Raw genomic sequence first — 25,207 nt, forward strand, 5'->3', positions numbered from 1 at the left:
GATTTCTTGGCCCATAACTTGCTGCCCTAGGAACACGAAGCGTTGGTTCCCGACTCAGCCCCACTCTCTTCTGATGTGGTCTGCTAAAGAATTGTTACAGATCGCTATAGAAATGAAATGTATTTTGAAAAAGATACAAGTTAACTTGCAAATTCAGGACTGTAACACGAAGAACAAGCCTGAAGTCTCAAATTAAGTGCGTGGCCATTACGTTCAGGAGATACCCCCGTGTTTTATGGTAAGTTTTGCAGACCTCTGTAGGCTTCAACTCGATTTTTGTAAACAACAACATTTAAGTGGGTGTCAGTAAAAACCAGTGAGTTATAAATGTTCTCTCTTCTAGCATATTTGATCAAAGCTGTCAATAAACAACATTGTATTTCCTGCAATTTCAGGCATGAATACTAATCTATGAATTTTAATTTAATATGCTATCAGAGGACCCTGGGAGGCTATGAACAATTTGGACATCTGTTAAGTTATTCTCGGAGTAAAAATGGACACATGTACATTTCAGGAAATAAAATAAGATTATTAATGTATTTGCATTAAGATACTGTGTAAACACACACACACACACACACACACACACACACACAGCTACCATGATTTTTATATAAAAATCCAAGTTATCTGAATTAACAACTATGCATAGCAGTATCTGATTCCTTCCTGCCCCTTCCCCACACTTTGACTCACATTACTGGTACTTCCGATGGTAAAATTGATCCTTTTTAATGTTAATTTTTTGTTTTCGAAAGAGAGAGAGAGAGAGAACGCAGGTGGGACGGGGCAGAGAGAGGGGGAGACACAGAATCCGAACCAGGCTCCAGGTTCTGAGCCATCAGCACAGAGCCCGACGCGGGGCTTGAACCCACAAGGCCAAAGATAGGCTGCCAGCAACAGCACCAGATCCTGCAGGGAGAAGAGCTCCCCTTCCACTCGCCTCTGCCCCGTCGCCCGCCCCTGCTCAGAAACCAGTGTCTGCATGCCTGTAGCCCCTGGCCTGGTCTTCTGGAGAGGGTAGGCCTGGCCCTGCTGTGGGAAAAGGTTCCCAGGCGTCTGGGTGGTACCGACGTCTGGCCCCTAAGGAAGAGACAGGCCGTGCGCTTGCAGGGATGGAGGCCAGACGAGACCGTGTTTTATTAAAAGGCCAGCGGGGAAAACAGTCCAAGAAGTAAACAGCAAAACAGCAAAGCCTCCGGTCCCGCCCTGCTGCCCAGCTCGGGGACAGGGACCCGGTGAGAACCTGCCACCAAGGCCAGGCCTTGCCCTGTTCCTGCCTTCTGAGCCCCGGCCCTCGGAAATCACCCAGCCTGGTCACCCCAAACAGCCGCAGGCGTTCCTGAAAGTCAGTGTGTAACACTGCGCATTGGGGAGCTGCAATTGGGGAGGAAATGATGAAGGAGTTTTGTTCAAAAGCAATATATATTTTTCATGGAGATAAGAGGCATATTACATTTGCTACAGAAAAATGCTACGAGACGAAAAAGCTGCGTGCTGCCGATATGACAAAAAGCATAAAAAATTCTACTTACGAAAGTGTTCTGCCCTAGGAGGACACACAGAATGAAAGGCATTATTCCAGGTGAGTGAGCCACGCAGAAGTGCGGATTTATTAGGGTTTGTTTTGAAATGTAATTTGTACGGCGAGCTTTTTATTCCTTTGATGGCAATGAAACATTTATCCGCTCCATGTTGGGAACGCAAGAGATAACAGATAACCGAGGGAGACGTTTTAATAAAACACTCGGGAAAGAGGAAAGAAACGTGAGTGAATACGACTGCTTGCATTGCAGCTAATAAATAAAAAGTGCAGACGGGGCTTTAACTGGAAACCGACCCGGGTGATGCAGCCTGGAAGGCTTATTAAAAATTGGGTAGAACACTGATTTTTCCTACTTACAGCTACGATGTGAGCTGCCCAAGATGACGGCACGTGCGCCCACTTTGAGTGGGGGTGCACAGGCCAACGTCTTCATGGGGCAAGCTGCCAGTGGCCGTGATGGGGACACAGGCCCTCACTATGAGTGCGCCTGCCTCGGCCACTTGTGATCGTGTCTGGGATTCTGGACAAGTGACCAATACGGCGATCTTCCCACTCCCCCGTCGCGGTACAAACACTGGAGGTTTCTAGGGACGTTTTCAAGGTGCACCTGCCACAAGCCTTCCCTCTCAAAGGGCTGAGAAAAGATGAAGTTACCACCAAGGAGAGGGGAGAACCTGGTCCAGGCTCAGAAGTCCAAGTATATTTAGGCCACTCGCCTGACCCCAGCGCTAACCCAGCCTGTCACACAGCCCTCACTCAAACGGTGTTAGCACACAGGGCCCCAGACTCACAGAAGAAATCAGCTCTTGACTCAAGGCAGAAACGGAGCCCTCTCTGAACAGCCCCACGGCTCTCTGGAGTCCAGTGTATTCTCCCAAGAGTCTTGCTCTGGAGAACGAGGAGTCACTCACTACTCTGTGGATTCAGTCTCCTTGAAAACAGACATTGAGGAGCCGGGGAGGGAAAATGACTCGAAACCCCAGGAATGAAACCCCGGTGGAGCAAGGCCACGTTCGTGGGCCTGTGATTTGCAGGTGGCTTCTCACAACACAGCTCCACAGATACGGCAAGAGCCACAGCCCTCAGATCTGACTTCACTGAGTCCGGAAGCCGGAATTCAGACTGGGGAGTGAGGATGTGATCGGGAATTTACGTCAACAAAATTGGGTTGTTCTGATACACGAAAGCTTTCAGGCTGTAAATAATTCATGACGTTTGCCAGATACAAAACGCCATCGTAAATCCATATTTGTGTATCAGGGAGATAGGAACAGAAAAGCAAGATACATAAAACGAATTGGCCTAACCCAGAGAGTTTGGATCCATTATTAAACAGGGAGCCAATTAAGTATTCCATCCAATCTCCAGTTATGTTAGTAATTCTGTGTTCACCGTTCTTACTTTCAACTACCCAAATCTTCTGACGAACACCATTTTGAAAGGCTCCTACGGACTCCCCAGGCCATTCTCCAAAGGCGTCATTTCTGTGGACGGGCTTTCAGAAAGAAAGTGTTCAAAGTTCTGCGACAGTTGATAAATGGTCTCTGGAAGGATTATAATAATAAACCTTCTGAGAGATTTTTTTGCGACAGGTGTTAAATGAATTTGCATGCCTCAGCAGGATGCATAAAAAGAAGACTTAATGACTTAATTTCTAAGGCATCTATATTATTACCGCATGCTTCTGCAGACAGGTAATTACTGCCTACATAGGTAAGCGTGTAGTGCGTCCCTCGGGAAAAATGGTCAGGTCTCTGCCTTTTTCCCAGAAACCCTATTTTTCCTTCTTCTTCTCCTTCTTTTTCTTCTTCTTCTTTTTTTTTTATAATTAGGATGTATCTATAAGAAAAGCCCATTTATTGGTTTTTTAGTATACACAGCGCTTTCTTTAAAAGACCAAGATCCAAAACTGTTTTGTGATTCAAATTTAGAAGTAAACAAAGTAATCTTCTGAATCTTGCAAGGACGCATTTCACGTATTTAATTTGTCCCTTAATGTGTCAAAAGATTTTAAGGGTCTATAGACCTGCAGCATACGTAAGCTCTGGGGTACACGGAAGAAACCAGCTGATGTATTTACACGTAGACACGGACAGCGTACACACGTATGTATGCACGTGCACGCTCTCTGACACTATCGTCACCCGCCATCCTGTGTTCTGGGGGACAGAAGCTGATGAGGGGCCTTTCCACCTGCTGTGGCTGAGCGAGCCAGGCGGTGGTTCAGCACCCACCGGCTCTCACGGCTCTACGGGCCGGTCCTAAGCGCGGCTGCTGGTGGAACAGGGCCTCTCACAACCCCCCGCCCCCCCCGACACGAAAGGTTCCCTCACGCGCGAGGGGATTGGGCACACGTTCTCCTATCGCGGCGGTCTTGAGCTGCAGACGCAGTCGCAGCGCTCGTGGTGATCCAGCTGGATGTCGACGAGAGCCATGTGCTTGGCTCTGGCCCTCCTCCTGAAATGGCCAGGCTCGAACTGTAACACCTAGGACGAGAAGCGCGTGTCCCGTTAGCAAGCCCTTGGGTTCACGGTCACCAGATCCCCTTCTTCTCTTCGTGACAACCGGTTCCCAACCCCTGGAGAAACCAAGGAACACGACAGGCTGCCTGTCCTGCTGCACTCGTGTAAATATTGTTACAGTCATCGGCTCCCTGATGTGGAGGGGTCTGGGGTCCCAGGGTAATGCCTGCTGTGTTAGTTACCAACCTCCGGCACCGTGGGGAGCTCACGTGTCCCGACAGGGGCCTCTCGGGAGCTTTCTAAGGGCCCGATTTGGGCCAAGTGCTGCTCCAAATACTGTCACAAGTATCCCTCGGAACAGGCGTATGTTACAGATAAATCCAACACTCAGCATTTATTACTTCTTGCAGACAGAACGGGACATATGCTCTTGTGGCTGAAAGTGGGGTGGACGGAGAATGTTTTTCCCTGAGGAAGGGGATTAGCGGCCATAATTACGCGGAAATACGTTTACGTTCTGACGTATCTGTTGATATACGATGCCTTTTACGATTTAGAACAGATCAGACTTCACCATATTCTTTTTTTTTTAATTTTTAATGTTTATTTATTACTGAGAGACGGAGAGAGACAGAGCATGAGCATGGGAGGGGCAGAGAGAGGAGGAGACACAGAATCGGAAGCAGGCTCCAGGCTCCGAGCTGTGAGCACAGAGCCCGACGTGGGGCTCAAACTCACGGACCGCGAGATCGTGACCTGAGCCGAAGTCGGACATTAACCCACTGAGCCACCCAGGCGCCCGTCACCATATTCTTTCTGCATTAATACCTCGTGAAGTGCATCCTCGATTTCTTACATTAATAAGTTGATTGCGATGACATGAATGGAGCTGGAGAGTATTAAGCCAAGTGAAACAAGTGGGAGAAAGACACACACCGTACGATTTCGCCTGTGTGGGACTGAAGAAACAAAACGAGTGAGCAAAGAGGGAAAGAGGAGAGACAAACCAAGAACAGACTCTTAACGACAGAGAACACACGGGTGGTCCCCGGAGGGGAGGTGGGGGGAGGGGTACGATGGTACGCCTGTCGCGACGAGCACCGGGGATGCAGGGAAGTGTGGAACCATCGAATTGTACTCCCGAAACTCGAAGTACTCTGTACGTTGACTGGAGTCTCAATACACGCTTAGAAAAGTAAGGTGAAACCGAACTTCAGCGACGTTTAAAGAGAAGCTGTCGGGGCGCCTGGGTGGCGCAGTCGGTTAAGCGTCCGACTTCAGCCAGGTCACGATCTCACGGTCCGTGAGTTCGAGCCCCGCGTCGGGCTCTGGGCTGATGGCTCGGAGCCTGGAGCCTGTTTCCGATTCTGTGTCTCCCTCTCTCTCTGCCCCTCCCCCGTTCATGCTCTGTCTCTCTCTGTCCCAAAAAAAAATAAATAAATAAACGTTGAAAAAATAAATAAATAAATAAATAAATAAATAAATAAATAAATAAAATAAAATAAAATTTCATTCTTATTAATTAAGATAATGTACAAAAAATCTGGGGCGCCTGGGTGGCGCAGTCGGTTAAGCGTCCGGCTTCAGCCAGGTCACGATCTCGCGGTCCGTGAGTTCGAGCCCCGCGTCGGGCTCTGGGCTGATGGCTCAGAGCCTGGAGCCTGTTTCCGATTCTGTGTCTCCCTCTCTCTCTGCCCCTCCCCCGTTCATGCTCTGTCTCTCTCTCTGTCCCAAAAATAAATAAAACGTTGAAAAAAAAATTTAAAAAAAAAAAAAAATAAAGAGAAGCTGTCTTCTCTCCTGCTTCTCCCCTGCTGCGGCCTTCGGGAAGGCGGGCCTTCACCATCGCAGGCAGAATCCCCTGGAGAGTCCTACTGTCGCTCTCACACACACTGTCTGGTCGGTTCGATTGCTTCTCTCGCTTATGCCCTCAGGTTCCCGCTAGCCATGACTTCTGCCTTCCTTCTATGTCCCTTCACGGAGGTATCCTGTCCCCACCCTGGAGGACTGAGATGCTCCAGGAGGCCGTGCGCCCCATTCAGGGTCTTCTGGGCACCGAGAGCCAGGTCCAAGGACAGGGTCCTGTCCTGCAGCGTCCTCGCCCATGGGGGCCACTGCCTCCTCGGCGTGCCTGTGATTTCCTTCTGCGTCTCCAAGGGGTGTGGGGCTCCACGTGTGCTCTGAGTGGGGACGCAATCTGCTCTGCCTGGTTTACTGCCATCCCGGGTGAAGGCCAGACGTGGCCAAATCCTGCCTCAGTGTCTGCACGACTATTCCTGGCATCCCTGAAAGTCTTCACTATGGATTCCCTCGCCAGAAGTTTTCTCGGAGGACCAGCTTCAAGTCGTAAACCAAAACCATCTACTAGGAAACGGGGGTCCAGACTGCTCAGCCCTTGGCCCCCCTTATTCAGCCATGCCGCCCACGGGGGCTCCAGCGAGGACAAGAATGGATGCTCTCCTTTGCTCAGTGTTCAGTCAAGCCGCAGAGCCTGGACCCTAAAGTGGGGCAGAGAATCCCACGTGCAGGGCACCCCCAGGAGGACTCGTCCCCGAGGCACAGAGACTCACAAGTGCTTGCTGTCGGTAAAGCTGGCCCAAAGGGCAGTTCCGACGACCACGTATATCGTATCCTTTTGCTCCTGCAATTCTAGGACACATACAGCAGGGATCACACGCTCTCCCACAATTTGTTATGCGTTCTACTCGCTGGATCATAAGCGCATGGAGAACAGAGAAGCAGGAGGCATGACTAATGTCAATGAGGATGTTCTATATGCTGCACGCTGTTGTACGTGACTTTGCAAATGACAAATTATTTGCACTTCACTCCAGCCCTCTTAGGTACTCTCCTAGGTCTCCATCCATGAGGGAAGAGAGACACGAGGTTGCCCCCGGTTACAGCCGACATTCGCTGGTGCCAGGACGTGACTCCCCCTGGACCAGCTGACACTCCCACCCGTGCGTATTTGGTCAGAGGGCCTCGGAAAGAGTCAGAGGTTTGCGTCCTCCAGCTTTGCCGAGAATTTCTCCACTGCGAGCCGGTCACTATCACCCAAGACCACACGGAAAGCACACCCAGGGGCTTGCAGGGCAGGGGAGTGACTTCTGAGACGATGCGCAGGGGACAAATATGTCTGCTCAGGCCCCTCCGACCGGCGCCTGTGACTCACTGCTCTGTCGCGCTGAGTTCTCCCTGATGGCAGACAGCAGCGCGTGCCCTCGGCTGACGGCAGACACCGGCACTTTCCAACGGCTCTCTTGCTTGTTCGGGGACTTTCCTGGTGTTTTATATTAAGCAGCGTGGGCACAGGGGCCAACGTGCTTTGCTGATAAGCCGGGAAAAGTGAATTGGCAGATGCCTTCCCAGCAGACAAGGCAGGAAAAGCCGCGTCTGAACAGAGCGGAGGCTGGCCCGCTTCGCTGGCTGATGGCAGCGCTGAGGCTCAAAGCGTTAACGGTCTTGGGTTCAGGGACATGGCGCTCAGAGGGAGAAGAAAGCAGAGAGAACCCGACGGAACCGGGGAGGTGAAGAGGGAGACGGAAAGCCTTTATCTGGGAAGGAAGCCCGGCTGCTCGGGGGCGGTCTGGTCACTTTTCAAGGCAAGAGCCACCGCACGATTTATAGCCGCCCGAGGCCACTCGCGAATGGGCCTGTTCCCCGAGCTGTGGGACACCCAGAAACACAAATCCAGCCAGGAGGACCCAGCCACTTCTTGTCACCTGCGGGTGAGAACGGAAATCCTGACCCCTCTGTGTCACCTGGAAAACCACACGAAGCCGGGAGGACTTGACTTTTGCTCACCGGAGAACATTCTGCCGGAGCCGGCTGGTGGCTTTCGTAACACGACACAAAGTCAGAGAGGCTCCGCTTGCAAATTACCATATCACAAAAGATATTTCACTTCAGTTACGCGCCTCGTAGCCGAGAAACCACTGAGTGAATCGTTGCTGTGGAGCTGTTAACACTAATAAAACACTGGGCAGGAAAACTATGTGCTGAGTTGGGTCCTTCTTGATTGGGAAGATAAAAAGAGGTTGTTAAGGCCTTGTAACACTTCTCAAATTAATGGCTGACAAAGGAATATAAGGGCATATTCCAGGACAAATGCGGTGTATAAACCACAATCATTAAGAGTTAAAAAAAAATTTTTTTAACGTTGATTTAATTTTGAGAGAGAGAGTGCGAGCGGGGGAGGGGCAGAGAGGGAGGGAGACACGGAACCCGAAGCAGGCTCCAGGCTCCGAGCTCGAACTCATGAACCCTGAGATCATGACCAGAGCCGAAGTTGGACACTTAACTGACTGAGCCACCCAGGTGCCCCCAGAGAGTTTATCTTAAAAAAAAAAAAAGCTTCCTATTTTTGCTTTCAGTTTGACTTCTTCCCTGCTCACAAGACTTTATGAAAGATATGCGGAGGGTTAAGATTTTTAAGGGCTGGTAGTCAAGTTTTGTGATGAAACCTCAGTGATTACAAGCAAAAGTATGTGGAGGAGGGAAAATGTACTATTTTCTGCCCGGGTAACTGCTGGTCTCGTGGACAATGGTCCCAGCAGAAGCAGAGCGTTGTGGTGGGAGGACTGGTACCGGGTCAGAAGACACGGTCCTCGGTGAGGAAGTCACGGGTGACAGCGTTTAACGGCGTGTCCCTGGCAGAGTAGGTCTGAAGGTGATGTGACAGTGAGGGTCCGTAAAGCTCTCCTCAATACTGAAAATGCAGTCTTGCTACTGGAGACATGGAGTTTTGTGGGAGCGCCCTGGGGTTCCTCTGGGAGCACCCTGGGAGCACTCTGGGGTTCCCCTGGGAGCACTCAGCCGCCGTCCCACCTCTAAAGAACAAAGAAGTCACTGTGTCGGCACCATACAGGCTGAAAGACTGCGTGCTCAGCCTACGTGCCGTGGAAGACGTAACAGGGGCCTCACCAGGCACCGCCTTTCCGAGCAGGGAATCCACACCGAGGGTCATGTCGCCAACGGCTCTGGAAGGCCGGACCCGGAGCGCAATCCAGAAGGGAAGGAATGTGCACATTCTGTAGCTCTCAGTGGATGAGCGAGGAGTCAGTGGGCCACACGGAGGCCAGACAACCCCACCCAACTCCGCTTCACACTCTACGCCTTGAGATGCTCTCATGGATCGGCATCCCCGGGAGGGGAGCCTCCCGGCATGATGTCCGAGAGGTGGACGGGCCATCCTGGCCACATTAACCGCCCCAGATCATATCTCTGAGTCTCTCGCATGTGCCCGGTGCTCCCCCCACCAATTCGTTAGCGTCCTCACGTGATTTCGGGCGGGCAGGACTCTGGGGAGGACGGTGCCACGGCTAACAGGGACCGGGGAATCTCGGGTCGGGGAACCCCAAAGTGCAGGTGATTGTGGGGACGAAGGGAGGAAATCCGAGGCCCCACGGGGCTTCAAGTGCCTGGCCCTGGGGTGCCTCCCATGTGGCAAAGCAGGAACCGGAGGCCGTATCTTCCTTCCAGCCTCAACGGTGTCCCTGGAAAGCAGAGGGAAAGTCTGCAGAATGCGCTCACGGCTCGCCCAAAGACGCAGAAACGGAAGGAAGCAGGGAGGCTCTGTAGCAGCTCAGAAACGCTATTTCCAGGAACAGAAGAGAAATGTTCTTGACTGTTGCTAGGTTGGCTATCCTCACAACCCCAAACCTCACCGCTTTTGCCACAGAGGAGAAAGTCTTTGGACACCAATCTTTTCTCGGTCTCCTCGCCCTCAACTTGCAATTTCAGCTGAATCTGTTTCTACGGCAGATGCTTGAAACACGTCAAAACTCAAAGTACTATTTTTTTCTCCCAAGTCTGAGGCTCGACCTTTTAAAACCTCTAATCAATCTTTTGGTTCATATATAAATATCTGCATTTTCTGACTCTTAAACTGTAACAGAAAGCAATTTTTAATATAAAATTTTACAGTGAAATAAGGGTAATGCTCTCAAGTCTTGCCCCCCACCCCCGCCTGGCTGCCATTCTGTCCAGAGACAGGAACGACTGTGCCAGAAACAGAGGCTGGTCCAGGCTTTGCTCTGTAGTGTGGTAGCTACTGCCTGTGTGGAGCTATCTACGTTTGAATTAGTTAAAATAAAATAAAATGACAAGTCCAGTCCCCCATTTGTGTGGCATACACATCAAGTGCCCCATAACCGCACATTGCCAGTGACCACCGCCCTGCACGGCCCAGGCTGGAAAGGTGTCCATCCCTGCAGAAAATTCTACCACGTCATACAGGGGGTTGTGGGGGCCTCGTGACAAAATCATGAGAAGCAGCACAGAGAAAACTGACTTGGCTCTTTCTCTCTCTGCTACTTCGTGAGTTTTTGGCTGTTGCCTGAATGGACCCAGACAGGGGACCAGATGCTGAAAACCGTCATCTAATTTAAAGGTCGCTGGGGCACCTGGGGGGCTCAGTCGGTTAAGCATCCGACTTCGGCTCAGGTCATGATCTCATGGTTCGTGGGTTCGAGCCCCACGTCAGGCTCTGTGCTGACAGCTTGGAGCCTGGAGCCTGGAGCCTGCTTCCGATTCTGTGTCTCCCTCACTCTCTCTCTCTCTCTCTCTCTCTGCCCTGCTCACACACTCTCTCTCTCTCAAAAATAAACATTAAACAATTTTTTAAAAGGCACTGTATTTCTAGAGAAGATCCTATCCCCTCATGCACATTATCAAGGCAGATGAGAACTGAAATAACATCCTCTCACTGTCTACACAATGTTTTCTGGAACCTTCCCTTTTGAAAAAATTACCACCTCAAAGGTATCTTTTGTATCCTATACATTCCAAGAGGCATAAAGGAACTACTATTAGCAAAAGGAAAAACACCTTAACAGGATACTTACAAGTACTTTTGAGAACAGAAAGTCATAAAGAAGGTAACGCTGCATCGCACAGAGAAGAATGCTCCGGAGAAACAGCATGACCCATGGAAAGAGCAATTCTATCAGCTCCATTAGGGGCTTCATAATTTTTCAGATTTTATTCCCTAAACGCCGAGTGCTGAAACATTTGTGCAGAGTCGCACAGTTCTGCTTACGTGATGGGTTCCAGTTGCCCCCGTAAGGCAGTTCGTGCCCCACAGAAACTCATTTCACATCTCATCGGTTACCAGCAGAAGCTAGGGACCCTGGCGTCTCATTTCTCTGGGGTAAGAATACAGTCACAGAACAGAACAAGAACAGGGATTTTCCCCTAATGAGCCCCGCTCAAGCAACCCCCGTGTCTGGAAAGGGAGCCAGCCTCTCCTCTCTTCCACGGTGCAGCCCACAGAGTGGTCACGGGGACACATTTCAAGGGTGTTTTAGGAGCCCGGGGCAATACGCCAGGCGCCTTGGTTCTGGCTGTGCAGTGGCCGAGTGAGTGATTGATGCTGTTTGGTCCCTTGGTCTGGCGCTTGGCAGAGCGATTCTGTCTAGAGCTCTGCAGACTCCTGGATGTCAAAACACTAGGAGACGAGGTTTCAGAGATGCTGACATCTTAGACCCACTCACGTGATGGGCAGAGAACCAAGGGCTTCCCTTTCTCAATGTTAACTGTGCACAGAAATGTACAGGTAATGGCTCCCGGGGACAGAGACAAGAAGAGAAGGCGAGAAGGACCCTTCAGAGTTCTACAGTGTGAACTGTCTGGGAGGTGAGGGGTTTGGGGGTGGGGGGGGGGCCATATGTTTAACTCTGCCATTTCTGCCATAAACCACTTAAACAATGAAGCTGTACCTTCTATCTGAGCAGAGTCCAGAAGGAAATAAAGCACTCTACAGATAGATCAAGGGCCTGGACGCGAGTCTTGTTCCGCGGCATGTCTGAATAGACATCGTGTCACCTGCTAGATTATTTTAACTCTGTTCTGATGACTGCATTCTGCAGGGACCCTCAGGGTGTGCCTAAACATTACAAAGTTCTGAGATGCAAAGGACAACGTCCAATCTGGACTTCACCGGGTCATACAAAAATAAAACACAATGAACACGGACCGTGGCGTTCTCTGGCCATGAGGACATTATTTTCCCCCGTGAAAACTGCAGGGTGGAGTAAGAAATTCCTACGCCTAAGGAAATAGCTCTGTGTGGGTCTAAAATAACGTTTCCCTCCTGAGGTAAGCACGGTCATTGTGACAGCTGACTTCCTGCACTTCCCAAGTCGAAAATACCACGGATGACGCAGCCATTTTCATTTAGCTCAGAGGCTGCCTCCTTCGACCTGCTCTTACTGTTGTGTGGGCAGGAGAAAAAAGAAACAGCTTCACAAAGCTGGACGTTTTATTTAGGGAACACCCTCGACTCCTTCGTTTGGGTGGGTACCGGGGAAAAGTAGCTCAAACAATAATGCCTAAGAATAACGTCTGCTTCACTGTTTCCGTTCTCAGATTCCTGCGTGATGGCTGGCATCTTCCAAGGTGCGTTTCCTTCGTGCTGCGAACCACCCTGTAAGTGGTTATCTGATAGACTTCCTTGTCGCGTGTCACATATGTGAACGCTTGAGTCTCTACGCTTGGTGACGGGGGCCCCCACGACTGGGAGGAAACCGGGCACTGCCACGGTCAGGGCCGCGAAGTCCCCCCAAGCCTGCTCTCACTCCGATGCTCAGTAACGAGCCGTATGTTGAAAAGGAAAAAGCAGAGTGTCACGAGTGACGGGAACACAGACGCGGCTCTCCTTAAAGGTTTGCTCCCTCTCTTACCCTCATATTTACTTTTCGTTCATTGTTGCCTGCTTTCAGAGCTGACGCCCCAGGGAGCACCCAGCAGCAGTCAGGAAAAACTGGTATTTTTAGCAGAAAGATATTACCACACTTAGAGAATTGAGAAGCCTCTAACTATATATGTTCTCTGCCAGTTTACGTTTTGTTGTCTTCACTGTGCCTAATCTTTTAAATTGTTTTTTCAAAGTCTATTTATTTTTGAGAGAGACAGAGACAGAATGCGAGTGGGTTACGGGCAGAGAGAGAGGGAGACACAGAATCCGAAGCAGGCTCCAGGGTCCGAGCTGTCGGCACAGAGCCCGACACGGGGCTCGAACTCACCAGCCGTGAGATCGTGACCTGAGCTGAAGTCGGATGCTCAACCGACTGAGCCACCCAGGAGCCCCTAGTCTGCCTAATTTTTTAAAGTTTATTTATTTGCTTTGAGACCGAGAGACTGGGGCAGGGGCAGAGAGAGGGGCAGAGAGAGAATCCCAAGCATCGAACTCACGAACTGTGGGATCATGACCTGAGCTGAAATCAAGAGTCGGACGCTTAACTGACTGAGCCACCCAGGTGCACCTATCTCTGCTTAATTTTTCAATGACTTGATTGACTTCAAGTTTGGCCCTTAGAATTTTTTTTTCAATATATGAAATTGATTTTCAAATTGGTTTCCATCCAACACCCAGTGCTCATCCCAAAAGATGCCCTCTTCAATACCCATCACCCACCCTCCCCTCCCTCCCACCCCCATCAACCCTCAGTTTGTTCTCAGTTTTTAAGAGTCTCTTATGCTTTGGCTCCCTCCCACTCTAACCTCTTTTTTTTTTTTTTTCCTTCCCCTCCCCCATGGGTTTCTGTTAAGTTTCTCAGGATCCACATAAGAGTGAGACCATATGGTATCTGCCTTTCTCTGTGTGGCTTATTTCACTTAGCATCACACTCTCCAGTTCCATCCACGTTGCTACAAAGGGCCATATTTCGTTCTTTCTCATGGCCACGTAGTACTCCATTGTGTATATAAACCACAATTCCTTAGAATTTTCTTAAAGCAGCCTGGATTTTTCAGTTACGGCCTTTAGGAATACCATCATATCACTACAAGGAGGCTAGTTAAGCTGTGCCTCACGGCATCATACATTTGATTACATAATCTACCAAAGGGGCTGTCACCCACAGGTGGTATTATGTGATTAGGAAAAAGAGTCCCTTCCTCAGGAATGACTTGGCCCCGCCCAAGGCACGTGGCTTGGCAAGGTTAGCACACGTATAATTTCAGCTCCCCGTCGTCCCTCCGGCTGGGTGCCCTTGTGCAGTGAACAACCCCAACAACTGTGTGCACCCTGGAGCCTGCATCACATTTGCAGCTGCAAAGAGCTTCCGTGTGGTCGTGTTGCAGGACTGCGGCCAAGACGGTTGACGGCGACTCACCTCATGATACTTCTTCACAGTTTTCCCTGAATTGCAGGAGCAGGACTTCCAGCTGACGGTCCCACAGCCACAGTTACCGCCACAGCGCTGCACGAGGAGGCAGCGTGGAAAGAAAACCACGTTGGTCAGCTTCAGCTCCTCTCGTAAGTTGACGGAGTAATTCCTGGGGGTGCAGCTGTAGCGCTTGACCTCGTCATTGAGCCTGTCCAGGTCAACTGTAAGAGACACAGGCACCGTGTGAGGCGGCAGACCGCCCTCAGCAAGCACCCTCTCGGCAGGCATTTCTGGGCAAGGGGCCGGAAGGTTCTGCCAGGACAGCACGGCCTCACTCCAGGGATCAAATCTGCCCTCGGGATCTCAGTTATCAGCCCACACACTGAAGGGGGAAAATCTAATTCTCTTTTGATCCGATCTGCCCTGCAATGATAGTAATAACAATAAATAGAATGATCAACGGCAACGAAGAAGAAAACAAAAAGACCCCGGAAACTTTGGCTCAATCTTGACCTTGGTTCAAATTTCTTGGCATCTTAAAAAAAATTTTTGTCTTAACGTGTGTTTATTCTTGAGAGAGAGAGAGAGAGACAGAGTGCGAGTTGGGGAGGGGCAGAGAGAGAGGGAGACAGAGAATCCGAAGCAGCTCCAGGCTCTAAACTGTCAGCACAGATCCCGACGTGGGGCTCAAACTCACAAGCTGTGAGATCATGACCTGAGCCGAAGTCAGGAGCTTCACCGACTGAGCCACCCAGGTGCCCCATCACTGCATCTTTTTTTTAATGTAAAAAAAATTTTTTTTCTGAGGAAATAAAATGAAATGTTCAGCCATCTAAGATAACTGCCTTTACCTTAACAACAAAATAGATCCCCTCCTGATTGTAAAGAAACCACTATGTAAATATGACCTGAATTCTATCAGAGATGCATTAGGACAACCACTGTAGTATATTTAGCTGCTAATGAAATCTTACAAGGAAGTGTAACACAGGCAAAGGTTTTGGCTTCATTTTAACTCCAAGATCAACGGAAACATCAAAGAAAATGGCGTCTTCGGGCCGCACCGGATGCGTATTTCGCACCGGATCCCGGACGGCAGCACAGCACAGTGGTTAAGGGCCGGGCTCTGCACGAACCACGCTGACTGTGTGTCCTGGTAGCTGGAAAGTGACCTACGTGCTGGCAGCCTCGGCTGCCGCAGCACAACATTGCCTATTTCACAGCAATAGTCCAAGGACTGAATCTAGGGTCCCCGGCACTCGCTTCTCCTTATTCATCCTGACTCGCTTCCCGTTTCCCTCCATCCTTCCCTTTAAAGTCAAAGGCTCAAAAGTCAAGGTTAAAAAAAAAAAAAAGGCTCAAGCCTTTCTCCTCTATCTCTCTTTTGGTCGTGGCTCTGGGTAGATGATTGCTGAGGGGGTGTGGTTATTGGGACCTCCATGAATTAAGAGCATCGCCCTAAATTCTCACAGTTTAGTCACTTGAATTAAACGTTTACTTGAATTAAACTTCTATCACTGGGTCACGTGAGTTACAGTGAACGTCCTCAAAAATCCACATGAGCTTCTAGGTGCTTGGCGTCCAAACCACGGGCTGGCGGCCATGGCCGCGGCTGGCTTGGCCCAAGAACGCAGGGAGGAGGAAGTCCTCCGACCACATTGGCCCCCACACCACGTCACCGTGCTCCTGTCACCGGCCGGGGGCGCGTGGGAGGAGTCCCACGGAGTCTGGACCCCAGCCCCCCCCCCCCCCCCCGGGGTCTTAGTCTTAAACCCCAAGGGCCTGAGGAGCAGTTCACGTGCTCTCTGGGGGCAGAGGCCAAGGCTGTTGTCCGGAGCATGCATCTGTGGAAACCAAAGAAGCTCACAGTGGACGGAGAGTCCCCCAAATGGCGCGAGGTCAGCTGAAATCCGGCCACGTGGCCGGGGGACCCCTCGAAGAAGGAGTTAAAGGGCACTGAGGTGCCCCAAGAGGCTTTCCACCTGGGCAAGTAGGTGCTGAGTCTCAAGGGCAGGGATCCCTCCCCCAACTGCGGTGCGCTGAGCCCGCGGCACGGGAGGCGGGGGGCAGGGGGGTGGTGGTGAAGACATGCTGAATAATTTCCGCGCATAATTCATGGCGGTGTCTTCCTTCCTCTGTGAAGACATGTCGTAAGTTTAGCCACAATCAATCCGGATTTAAATCGAATGAACTCCGTCTCGGGAAAGGAACCATTTTATTGCTGCTGAAGCCCTGGGAATAGTGCAAGCCAAGCAGGAAGGGTTACATAAATGCATTAGGAAGTGCGGCCATCAACCATGACAAGTGTCACCTTCGCATCACTGGTGACGCCGGCCTGGGCATCGCTGTGCGGTGGCCGGGGCTGACGGGGAGGGCTGCACCTGCAGCCCGCGATGGTGGGGTCTGTGTGGTCCTCCCCGGAGGAGCGAAGAGGGCCTAGTGGCGAGAGGGGGTGGAGGGTGCGGGGGCCGAGAGGGATAGGAAGTCAGCATGGGCACCGAGCCGTTGAGGGTCTGCAGCTCGGCCCCCCGCGGGTCCCCTCACACTTGAGGCCGCATTCGTGGTTCCCACGCTTTCCCAGGGAGCAGTGAGTGCGAAACTAGCATCTGAAGCTCTTCTCCCCGTCGCTCGGGTTTCTAGCACATCAAGCAGGGAGGGGGCATGACAGGTGCCGAAGGAGGAAGCCGGGGCCCGCCTGTGCCTCACTGGGGAGGCGTGGTGAGCAGCTTCAGGCCTCTGCAGAATAATAACCTGGGCAACGGCACAGCAGACGCTTCCTAGCAGGATTCGGCCAAACCCCAAGGCGCCCTCCACAACTCAGGGTGACGGACACGTCTGCCTTTCTCGTCTGGAAGCAAGACTCTTCATGTCCTTGGATGACCGTTTCCCCGACGGCATTGGCAGAGTCCCCCCGCCCCGGCCACGAAGGGGCTCACAGCGCACTCAGGTTTATGCATCATCGGTTCGCCGACGGGACTAGAACCCGCGGCCCTGGGCGGCTGCCGTGGACTCCGGCCGCCCTGCTTCCGGGGACGTGGAGGCCACCGCGGCCCTCGATTTAGAGCCAGCAATAAAGGTTCCTCTGGCTGGATGCCAGTAACTGCAAGGCGTGACTGCAGCCGTCCTGCGGGGTGAGGGAGCTTCTAGTCAAGGGCTGGTCGGGCTGTGCAGCTGGTAGGCAGGCAGGAGGGTGAGGGGCCAGGAAGGCTGGCGGGGGGCCGGGGGGCTTCCGAGGAGGGGGCTCTGGCGTGGAGCCTCAGGGAGGCAGGGCCCGGGGACAGGCCGCCCCTTCCATTCCCGCGTCAGTCTCCACCGAGGAGCACCGAGGGCGGCCAGGATGCTCCCGGGTTCATTCAAGGGCCCCGTTAATTTCAGCCCTTTCCCCTCACGTCACCTGCTGTGCGTCACGTCCTAATCCCGCTTCTGCCGTCCTTGGGAGTCTGGGCCCGGTCTTTTCACGGGTCTTGGACATCAGTTCGGTTTTCCAGGCTGTGTTGTGTGCACAACCTGCTGGAGAGGCTGACACGTGGACACAGAGCTGCACACGTGAATCCAGCGTGGGGCACCGCACCTGCGGTGGGAGCCCCGTCTTCTTGCAACCCTGGCCTCACAGCCCAGGCCGGGCGCAGCGGTTCCGTGCGCGGGGAGGCGGAGGGCGGAGGCACGGTGTTCGCTCTGCACTCTGCTGAGGCTCAGGTGCGGGAGGACGGAGAGCCAGGCTGGCCTGTTGGATCCCGGCCACTGCAGCCCGAGAACCAGGCAGCGTGAACATCTCTTCACATGCACGCCTGCCGCACTCGCCATGCGTGCTATGAATTACACACCCCTCCCGGTCTCACTTCCACCGTGGAGGAAACGGAGCCTCTGTCAGCTCCACAGCCACACACGCAGTCAGTGCGGGAGCTGGACCCTGAATCCGGGCTTTTCCGAGCCTGCGGGCGCTGGGAGCCGCAGCCCGAAGATCTGAAGGGACAGGCAGAGCGTACCTCCCCCCAGCCGTGCTGGAGCCTCCCACTGGGGGACTGCGTGCTGACCCAGTGACCGGGCTTCCCAGGCGCGTGGTCGATCCCGACCTGTCATTTTCAAGACGTTGCCAATGACAGACACCCGAGCATGTGCTCCGTGCCCGCACACCCATTTATCAGATTCTGCTAGAAAAGTAGACCGTCCTTTAGCAAATGGCAGAGAGCCTCTGTCTTCTTCGGTATTTTTTTTTTTAATTTTTTTTAATGTTTATTTATTTTTGAGACAGAGAGAGACAGAGCATGAGTGGGGAGGGTCAGAGAGAGAGAGGGAGACACAGAATCCGAAGCAGGCTCCAGGCTCTGAGCCGTCAGCACAGAGCCCGACGCGGGGCTCGAACTCACGGACCGTGAGATCGTGACCTGAGCCGAAGTCGGAGGCTCAACCGACTGAGCCACTCAGGCGCCCCTCTTCTTCTGTATTTGAACAGCATACTGAGTATCATCTCCTTCCCCGAAGTGAGGGAACCTATGTCTGTTCACAATCTTCGTTTTGTCCCCACTCCTTCTTGACCTCCTTCTTGCCCCCACCTATAAGCAGTCTTAGCCATGAAAACCAATCGGAAGCCATGCAAAGAGCTGAATGGATGGATAATTATTTGCCTTCAGAGGGAACCAATGCTGGGATTGCGAGATTCTTTCTATAGGACAGACAAAGCCAAGACGGGCATATCTTGTTTTACTGTGTCTTGCTTTATTATGCTTTTGCAGATACTGCGATTTTCCACAAATTGGAGGTCTGTGGCATCCCTGAGTCGGGCACGTCTACTGGCGCCATTGTAAACATTTGTTTGTTTGTTTTTGAGAGACAGAGGGAGAGTGGGGGCAGAGAGAGAGGGAGAGAGAGAATGCCAAGCAGGCTCCACACTGTCGGAACAGAGCCCAACATGGGGCTCAATCCCACGAACCGTGACAACACGACCTGAGCCAAAATCAAGAGTCAGACGCTCAACCGACTGAACGACTCCGGCGCCCCTAACTGGCCCCATTTTTCCAGGAGCATTGGCTCACTCTATGTCTCTCTGTCACATTCTGATAATTCTTAACGGCACTTCAAACGTTTTTCACTATTATTATATTTGTTTTGGTGATCTGTCATAAGTGGTTATGAGTCATAGAAAGCGCAGATGGTGGTTAGTATTTTCTAGCAAGAAAGCGTATTTTAACGAAGCTATGAACACTGCCTTGTGGACACGATCCTGTGGGACACCTGACAGACTGCAGCACAGCACATAAACCAAGCTCTCACACGCACTGGGAAACCCAAGCATTCGTGTGACGTGCCCTATCGCGGTCTTTGCTTTGTGGCTGTGGACCAACCGGTCCGGAGCCGAACGTGCGGGATCTCTGCCGTAGGCCTGTATCGTGCCTCCCAGGCTGGGCAGGCACGGCAGGGTGGTGATCCGCTTAGGATAAAGTGGAGTTAGGATAAAGCTGGGTTTCCCAGGACAGGTAGTTTCGGCAGGGGACTGCGCTCTAGGAAGAAGGCTCTTCTCCCTCCGTCCACGGGGGCACAGAGCAAATGGAGGCCGGGTGGGGGTCCCCAGTGCTTCACAGGAAGAGCCGGCAAGGGAACAACGAGGCCGAAACATCCACCACGAGCCAGAGCGACTGATGTGGAAAAGGCACGTGTGCCTGTCCCACACTTAACTCCGGCTCTCCACTGCTAAATGGAGCTTGCCGACCAACGTGAATCGAGTCACCTGCCCCGACGGGGGCGGGGCGGGGGGGGGGGTCACCGGGCTGGGAGGACGATGGGTCAGGGCTTCCACAAAGATGGGCCAAAAGGAGAAAAGCAGGGGCACCAGGAGGAAAAGAACTAAAAGGGTTGCCGTCCCTGTGCTGACACCTCCCTCAACTGCCTCGCTTGTGCCCACGTAGATGCACAGGGCACCATGGGACAATACGGTTTCTATTAACGCTCTCTGGCGAACCCAGCAGGAAATCCAGATGCTTACAAGTCACGTGGGTCATACACAGTGGCTAGAGTCTAAAAAAAAAAAAAAAAAGAAGAAGAAGTAGGAGAAGCTTTGCAAAGGAAACGTGCACCAAGCAAAACGGGGCCAGGAAAGTTTCTGGGTAAACAGTATCCTAGAAAAGTTGACTGCTTGCTGATTAGACTTCTAAGGAGTGTACTGATTTCACAGATACTTCAATCTGATGATATCTGGCTCCCATGCAGGAGGCTCTCGAGATTGCTCACCATGGCCTCAGGGAAGGGAGCGAAAGGGTGCACAGAAACATCCTGCTTCTGCACAGTGTTGTTTGAGTAATCACAGTAGGGGTCGCCTCCTGAGGGCCCGCTGGCTTGGACAGTCTGCTCTCACGAATCCTCACACAACTTTGCAAGGCGGTTATAATTAGAGCCATTCTGCAGGGACTTGGGGGTCTACGAGTGACATGAGTGAGGCCCCTGTTCTTAGGACATGAGTGAGAATTTTATCGCAAGTTTCCCTGACTCCCACTAAAGCATCCTCTCCTTTGTTCTATTTCTATCAAATTTGTGGTAGACAATTTTAACAATCATGAAGACAGCTTTCACTTGGTGCAAACTATGTGGTTCAGGAAGTTGAATGAAGCCATCCCTCTTCTGAGGTTAGAAATTAGAAAAATAAATCCATTTTGATTTAATGACCCCAGTATCTCTGTTTAATGTCCAGAGAGGTGGTTACAGGGGGATGTTATCTCAAGACTGATTTATCTGATTCATTGCCAGGGTCAGCCAAAAGCCTTTTGCAAGTTCCTACCCAGACATCAGATAGGCAGACAGAGAAATTTCCAAGCAATCAACGTGTGATGACTTCAGCTCGTTCTAAGCTATGTTCACGTCTTAATATATTACGAAATTATTTCTCTCATCTTAAGTCATGTTTGAAAGAGCAAAACCTGTATTGTCCTAGTCACTACACAAGAACATGATATAGAAGCAGCAATAAGTAACTAATTTAAAAATAAAAAGTATTCTGATCTACGATCTAGAAGAATTCAGAACCAATTCAAACAGTTTGATAGTAAACATATTTATTTCATTTAGTCCTCAGCTACTATGCCTGGTATTTACCTATAAATAGTTTTCAAATTAAAAAGGCAAGTGTTTTAGATCTTAGAGCTAAACAATGTCACGTAAGAAATCACAGAACTGGTATTGGAGCCTATGAGATGGGCTGATAACTGTCCCAGAGTTAGAACACCTAACCATTTAGAGACTGGAAAAATGATGTCTTGCAAACCCTGTCACTTTGAATCAACTTAGTATCAATATATTTGCTCCACTCAGTGTGGAAATAGTGATTTTTTTTTTTTTTTTTTTTTTTAAAGAGGAGTGCATGTCAATTTTGGCACATGCACTAAAAAAAGGCCAAATCTTTTGGGAAGAATTTACTTCTGGTAACTAAAACTGTAGTTCAAACCTATTAAGTTGGGGTGCCTGAACAATTATACCAATATTTTAATGACAACCCTTAATGCTGTAACAACAGCCTTCCCCCTTGCTATCATGTGTTGGAGTTTTTTCTATGACAAACACACTATCATTTGGGAAAGTCAAGTTCTCCTGGAATTAAGTAAAAACACAGATCTCTTTTACATTGTTAATCTCCATTTGTAAATGGCTTCTCAAAGCCCACTCCGGCAGAGTTTGAGACTGATCATTTCTGAATTTAAAGTCGTCCAATTTCATGCTACGAATTGGGTTAAAGAGGCACTGCCCTAAATGTAAAGGACTGTGTTTTTGTTTTGGTTTTTTAACCAGGCTCCACGCCCAGTGTGGGGCTTGAACTCACAACCCTGATATTAACAGTTGCGCGCACTACCAACTGAGCCAGCCAGGCGCCCCTAAAGGATTGTGTTTTAAAGAAATCACAGCTTTCAGTTAGGCCACAATAGTTACGACATGATTATACAGTTTGTAGAAGATCCATACAGCTGTTTACCTAACTACCTAACTACCTAACTAGGGACAAGTTTGCTATATCATTAGCATATTCGTTAGAAAAAGTAATGCAACTTGAACTGGAAACAACTTTTTTTTTTTTTTTAAACTTTAAGGCAGCTTTGAGGTGAAAGCATGAGGCTGAAATTACTGGTAAAAATTGGGTTTCGGAACTGCAGTTATGTACGGATTTCGATTATCCGTGCTACCGTTTTTTCCATACCCTCTAAGAAACTTAACGTTAGATACGTTAACTTGTTCTACTATCTTCAGTCCAGAAGCTTTTTCAGGCAAGTCTGAGCTTACCTATTACCCGTGAGTTTTAGAAGTGTAGACAGTGAGGGGCGCCTGGGTGGCTCAGTCGGTTAAGCGTCCGACTTCGGCTCAGGTCATGATCTCCTGGTTTGTGAGTTCGAGCCCTGCGTCGGGCTCTGGGCTGACAGCTCGGAGCCTGGAACCTGCTTCAGATTCTGTGTCTCCCTCTCTCTCTGCCCCTCCCCTGCTCACGCTTTGTCTCTCTCTGTCTCTCAATAATAAACAAATGTTAAAAAACAATGTAAAAAATGTAGACAGCGAGGTCACCAAATCCGCCTTCCAATAAACCATAGAAACAAAGCATACAGTTTTCTACCCAATATTAACCGTTTCTACTTTATTATAACAGTTCTTCACCCAGTGTGTGCGTGCTTTATTTTAGAATTATAAAACTCTGTGTTTTGCACATTCGCATTTAAGGCTCATCTTTGAGCACCTCTCTTGGGTATCAAGAGAAGTGCCCCTTTGATGAGCGTAGGCAAAGTGGAAGAATGGAAATTCCATAGCTACCCAGAACTGATGTTTGTTTTTGCACAACATCGTTAAAAAATGATCACATCCGCGAGAGGGAACGTTTGTAGGAATCCTAGCAAGTTCACTCTTCATTTGACATCCAGGGGACCTCCCTTGTCTGTAACCATTTTTCTGTTCCTGCTGTTCCTTCACCGCTCCCTTTCCTCTACATCAGAATATAAACCATGAATTTGTATTTTTAAGTTCTCAAAGCTGAGAACGACAGCTGGAATATTAAACGGGACTTATCTTTGTGTGTGTGAGACATACACACAGGTGGCCCAGCATCACTGGAATGATAAACAACCAACCAGCACATTTAGAACATTGCACAGACAGTGGTGACTCACCAGTGTTAAGTGACAAAGCACAGATCTGCCTTCAAGCCGTTTTAAACAAGAGCTTAAGAAGTCAGACCTGAGCCAACAACGGAAAGAAATGTTTACTCTGTCAGAAATAACTGGAATGTCACCTTGAATGCTCTCGCAAGGTTCTACCAGTAACCAAAGGCATTCTTAACAAAGCCTCCTTCATCAGTCTATGGGGTGGGTTTCTATAAACTTTGGAAATATGCTCATGCTGGATTATTAGTATCTTCAATTCACAAACATTAACTGAGCACCTAAAACGTGTCCAAGGCTATGCCAAGTACCCGACATAACGGGATGAACAATGCCTAAAACGGTGGCTCTCAACCCTGGCGGCCTCTCAGGATCAATCTCCATTGGCCTCCCCCCGGGAGGCATGAGTCGGGGTGTCTGGGACTGGCCACCTGCAGCTTCTCACAGCTCCCCAGCCGAGTGGAGACGAGACCCCTAGGTCCTGGGATCTCCCATTCCCTCAGAGAAAACCCCACGCCACAGTAACAGTGCAGGAGCAGGACACAGAAATGCTGTGACGTCCCAAGTCCTCCAAACGCTGGGGTGGTGGACTGCACAGGGAGGGGACGAGGGACAAGGAAGGCTCCGCCCGTGACGTGATACTAACATCCTTCAGGATTCTACGTAGCCAGAGCGAGCCAACACTTCTTGAACAAGCACGCGGGGCTGGCTGTTCTCGACGGCACCACTAACAATCATTGGAGGCCAGTGTGATCACACTCATGGTGCCAATGAGGAAACTGAGGCACGGGAAGGCCAGGGACTCACTGAAAAATCACAAAACTTGTTAGTGGTAGTGGTAGGATCTGAACCCAGACGCTCTGCCTCCAACACGACATAACTTCCGAGGGAAAGAACGTAACGGATTTTGATGATTTTTAAATTGTAAGAATCCAACAACCACGTGTCAAGAAGAACCACCCCTCAGATAGCCGTGGTGACTAAGACCCTTGAAGACAGAGTGGGAGCTTATCATTTCCTTGTCTGACACCACGGCTCCTATTCTTCTGGAGGTTTCACCGCACCGTGAACGTTTCACTTTCCTTCGAGTTGACCGTAGAAGAGACTCAAAGACAACACCACCACAGAGACGCAATTTCTCCTCTGTGGAATCCCACCTGAGCCCCGGGGACACTGTATGAGCTACAGTGACCTGCCTATTAGGGCACACCTCTGTAACGTCAGGGCCACCGGTGACTCTCCTGCCCACCCTTGAACTCTACCTTTCAAGTATCCAGGATGTCAGACGTGAGCCATAAGCAACAGACCCAGCGGGCGGTTAACGGATTGGCCATTCCAGCCCAAACGCTCTGAGGGGCTGTGCCCACTAACACACACGTTACCTGTGCCAGCTGGCCAGGCTCACAGTTCTTACAAGGACCCCTGACATTCTGAAATGTACCAAACGAGCCCTATTTTAGCTAAATACCTTCACATCTACGATGCAAACGAGGCAGACGAGACTTTGAGAGATAAAACTTTCACGACAAATTTTAGCAAATAAAGCAAGAACGTAATAGGCTAGAAATTACCATGTTATTCAAAAAGAGGTAACGACAAGATAGTTCTCTATTAATTTCATTTAAACATTCAAAGAAACATTCTCAGATCACATCACTCAGATGTACGAGGAAGAGTTGATTTTTTTTGAGTTTCAGTATTACAGTTTTAACTCAAGATGTTTTCTCATGAATGTTCTTCTCCCCTCCCTTCGTTATACTTTCCTGGAACCCCCAGTTGAATGCATACCCACACTTGTGCAAACCATAACCATCCCAGGTCTTCTGTTTCTTTTTTGGGACATTTATATCCTATGAAAAGTCCAGAGTACCGAGCACACAGGAGACCCTCTTGAAAACCCCTTTTAGAGTAGACACTGAATGGGGACGGGTGAAATCCTCTAGAAGTTCTGACCACTGCTTAACC

At 50.3% G+C, this 25,207-nt stretch overlaps 1 protein-coding gene across 3 annotated transcripts in view; it reads right to left on the bottom strand.

Annotated features, from left to right (window-relative positions):
- Positions 1 to 1,589: 1,589 nt before the first annotated feature.
- Positions 1,590 to 25,207, bottom strand: part of PDGFD (platelet derived growth factor D) — a 219,727-nt gene continuing 196,109 nt past the window's right edge. For all 3 annotated transcript variants that reach the window (XM_045482604.1, XM_045482603.1, XM_045482605.1), the window contains exons 6-7: positions 14,127 to 14,341; positions 1,590 to 4,035 (exon numbers count right to left, since the gene is read on the bottom strand). In XM_045482604.1, coding sequence (XP_045338560.1) covers positions 3,910 to 4,035; positions 14,127 to 14,341 — 341 coding nt within the window. In that variant the 3' untranslated portion in view covers positions 1,590 to 3,909. The remainder of the gene's footprint in view (positions 4,036 to 14,126; positions 14,342 to 25,207) is intronic.

This window comes from Leopardus geoffroyi, chromosome D1, assembly GCF_018350155.1.
Source record: "Leopardus geoffroyi isolate Oge1 chromosome D1, O.geoffroyi_Oge1_pat1.0, whole genome shotgun sequence".
NCBI lineage: Eukaryota > Metazoa > Chordata > Mammalia > Carnivora > Felidae > Leopardus > Leopardus geoffroyi.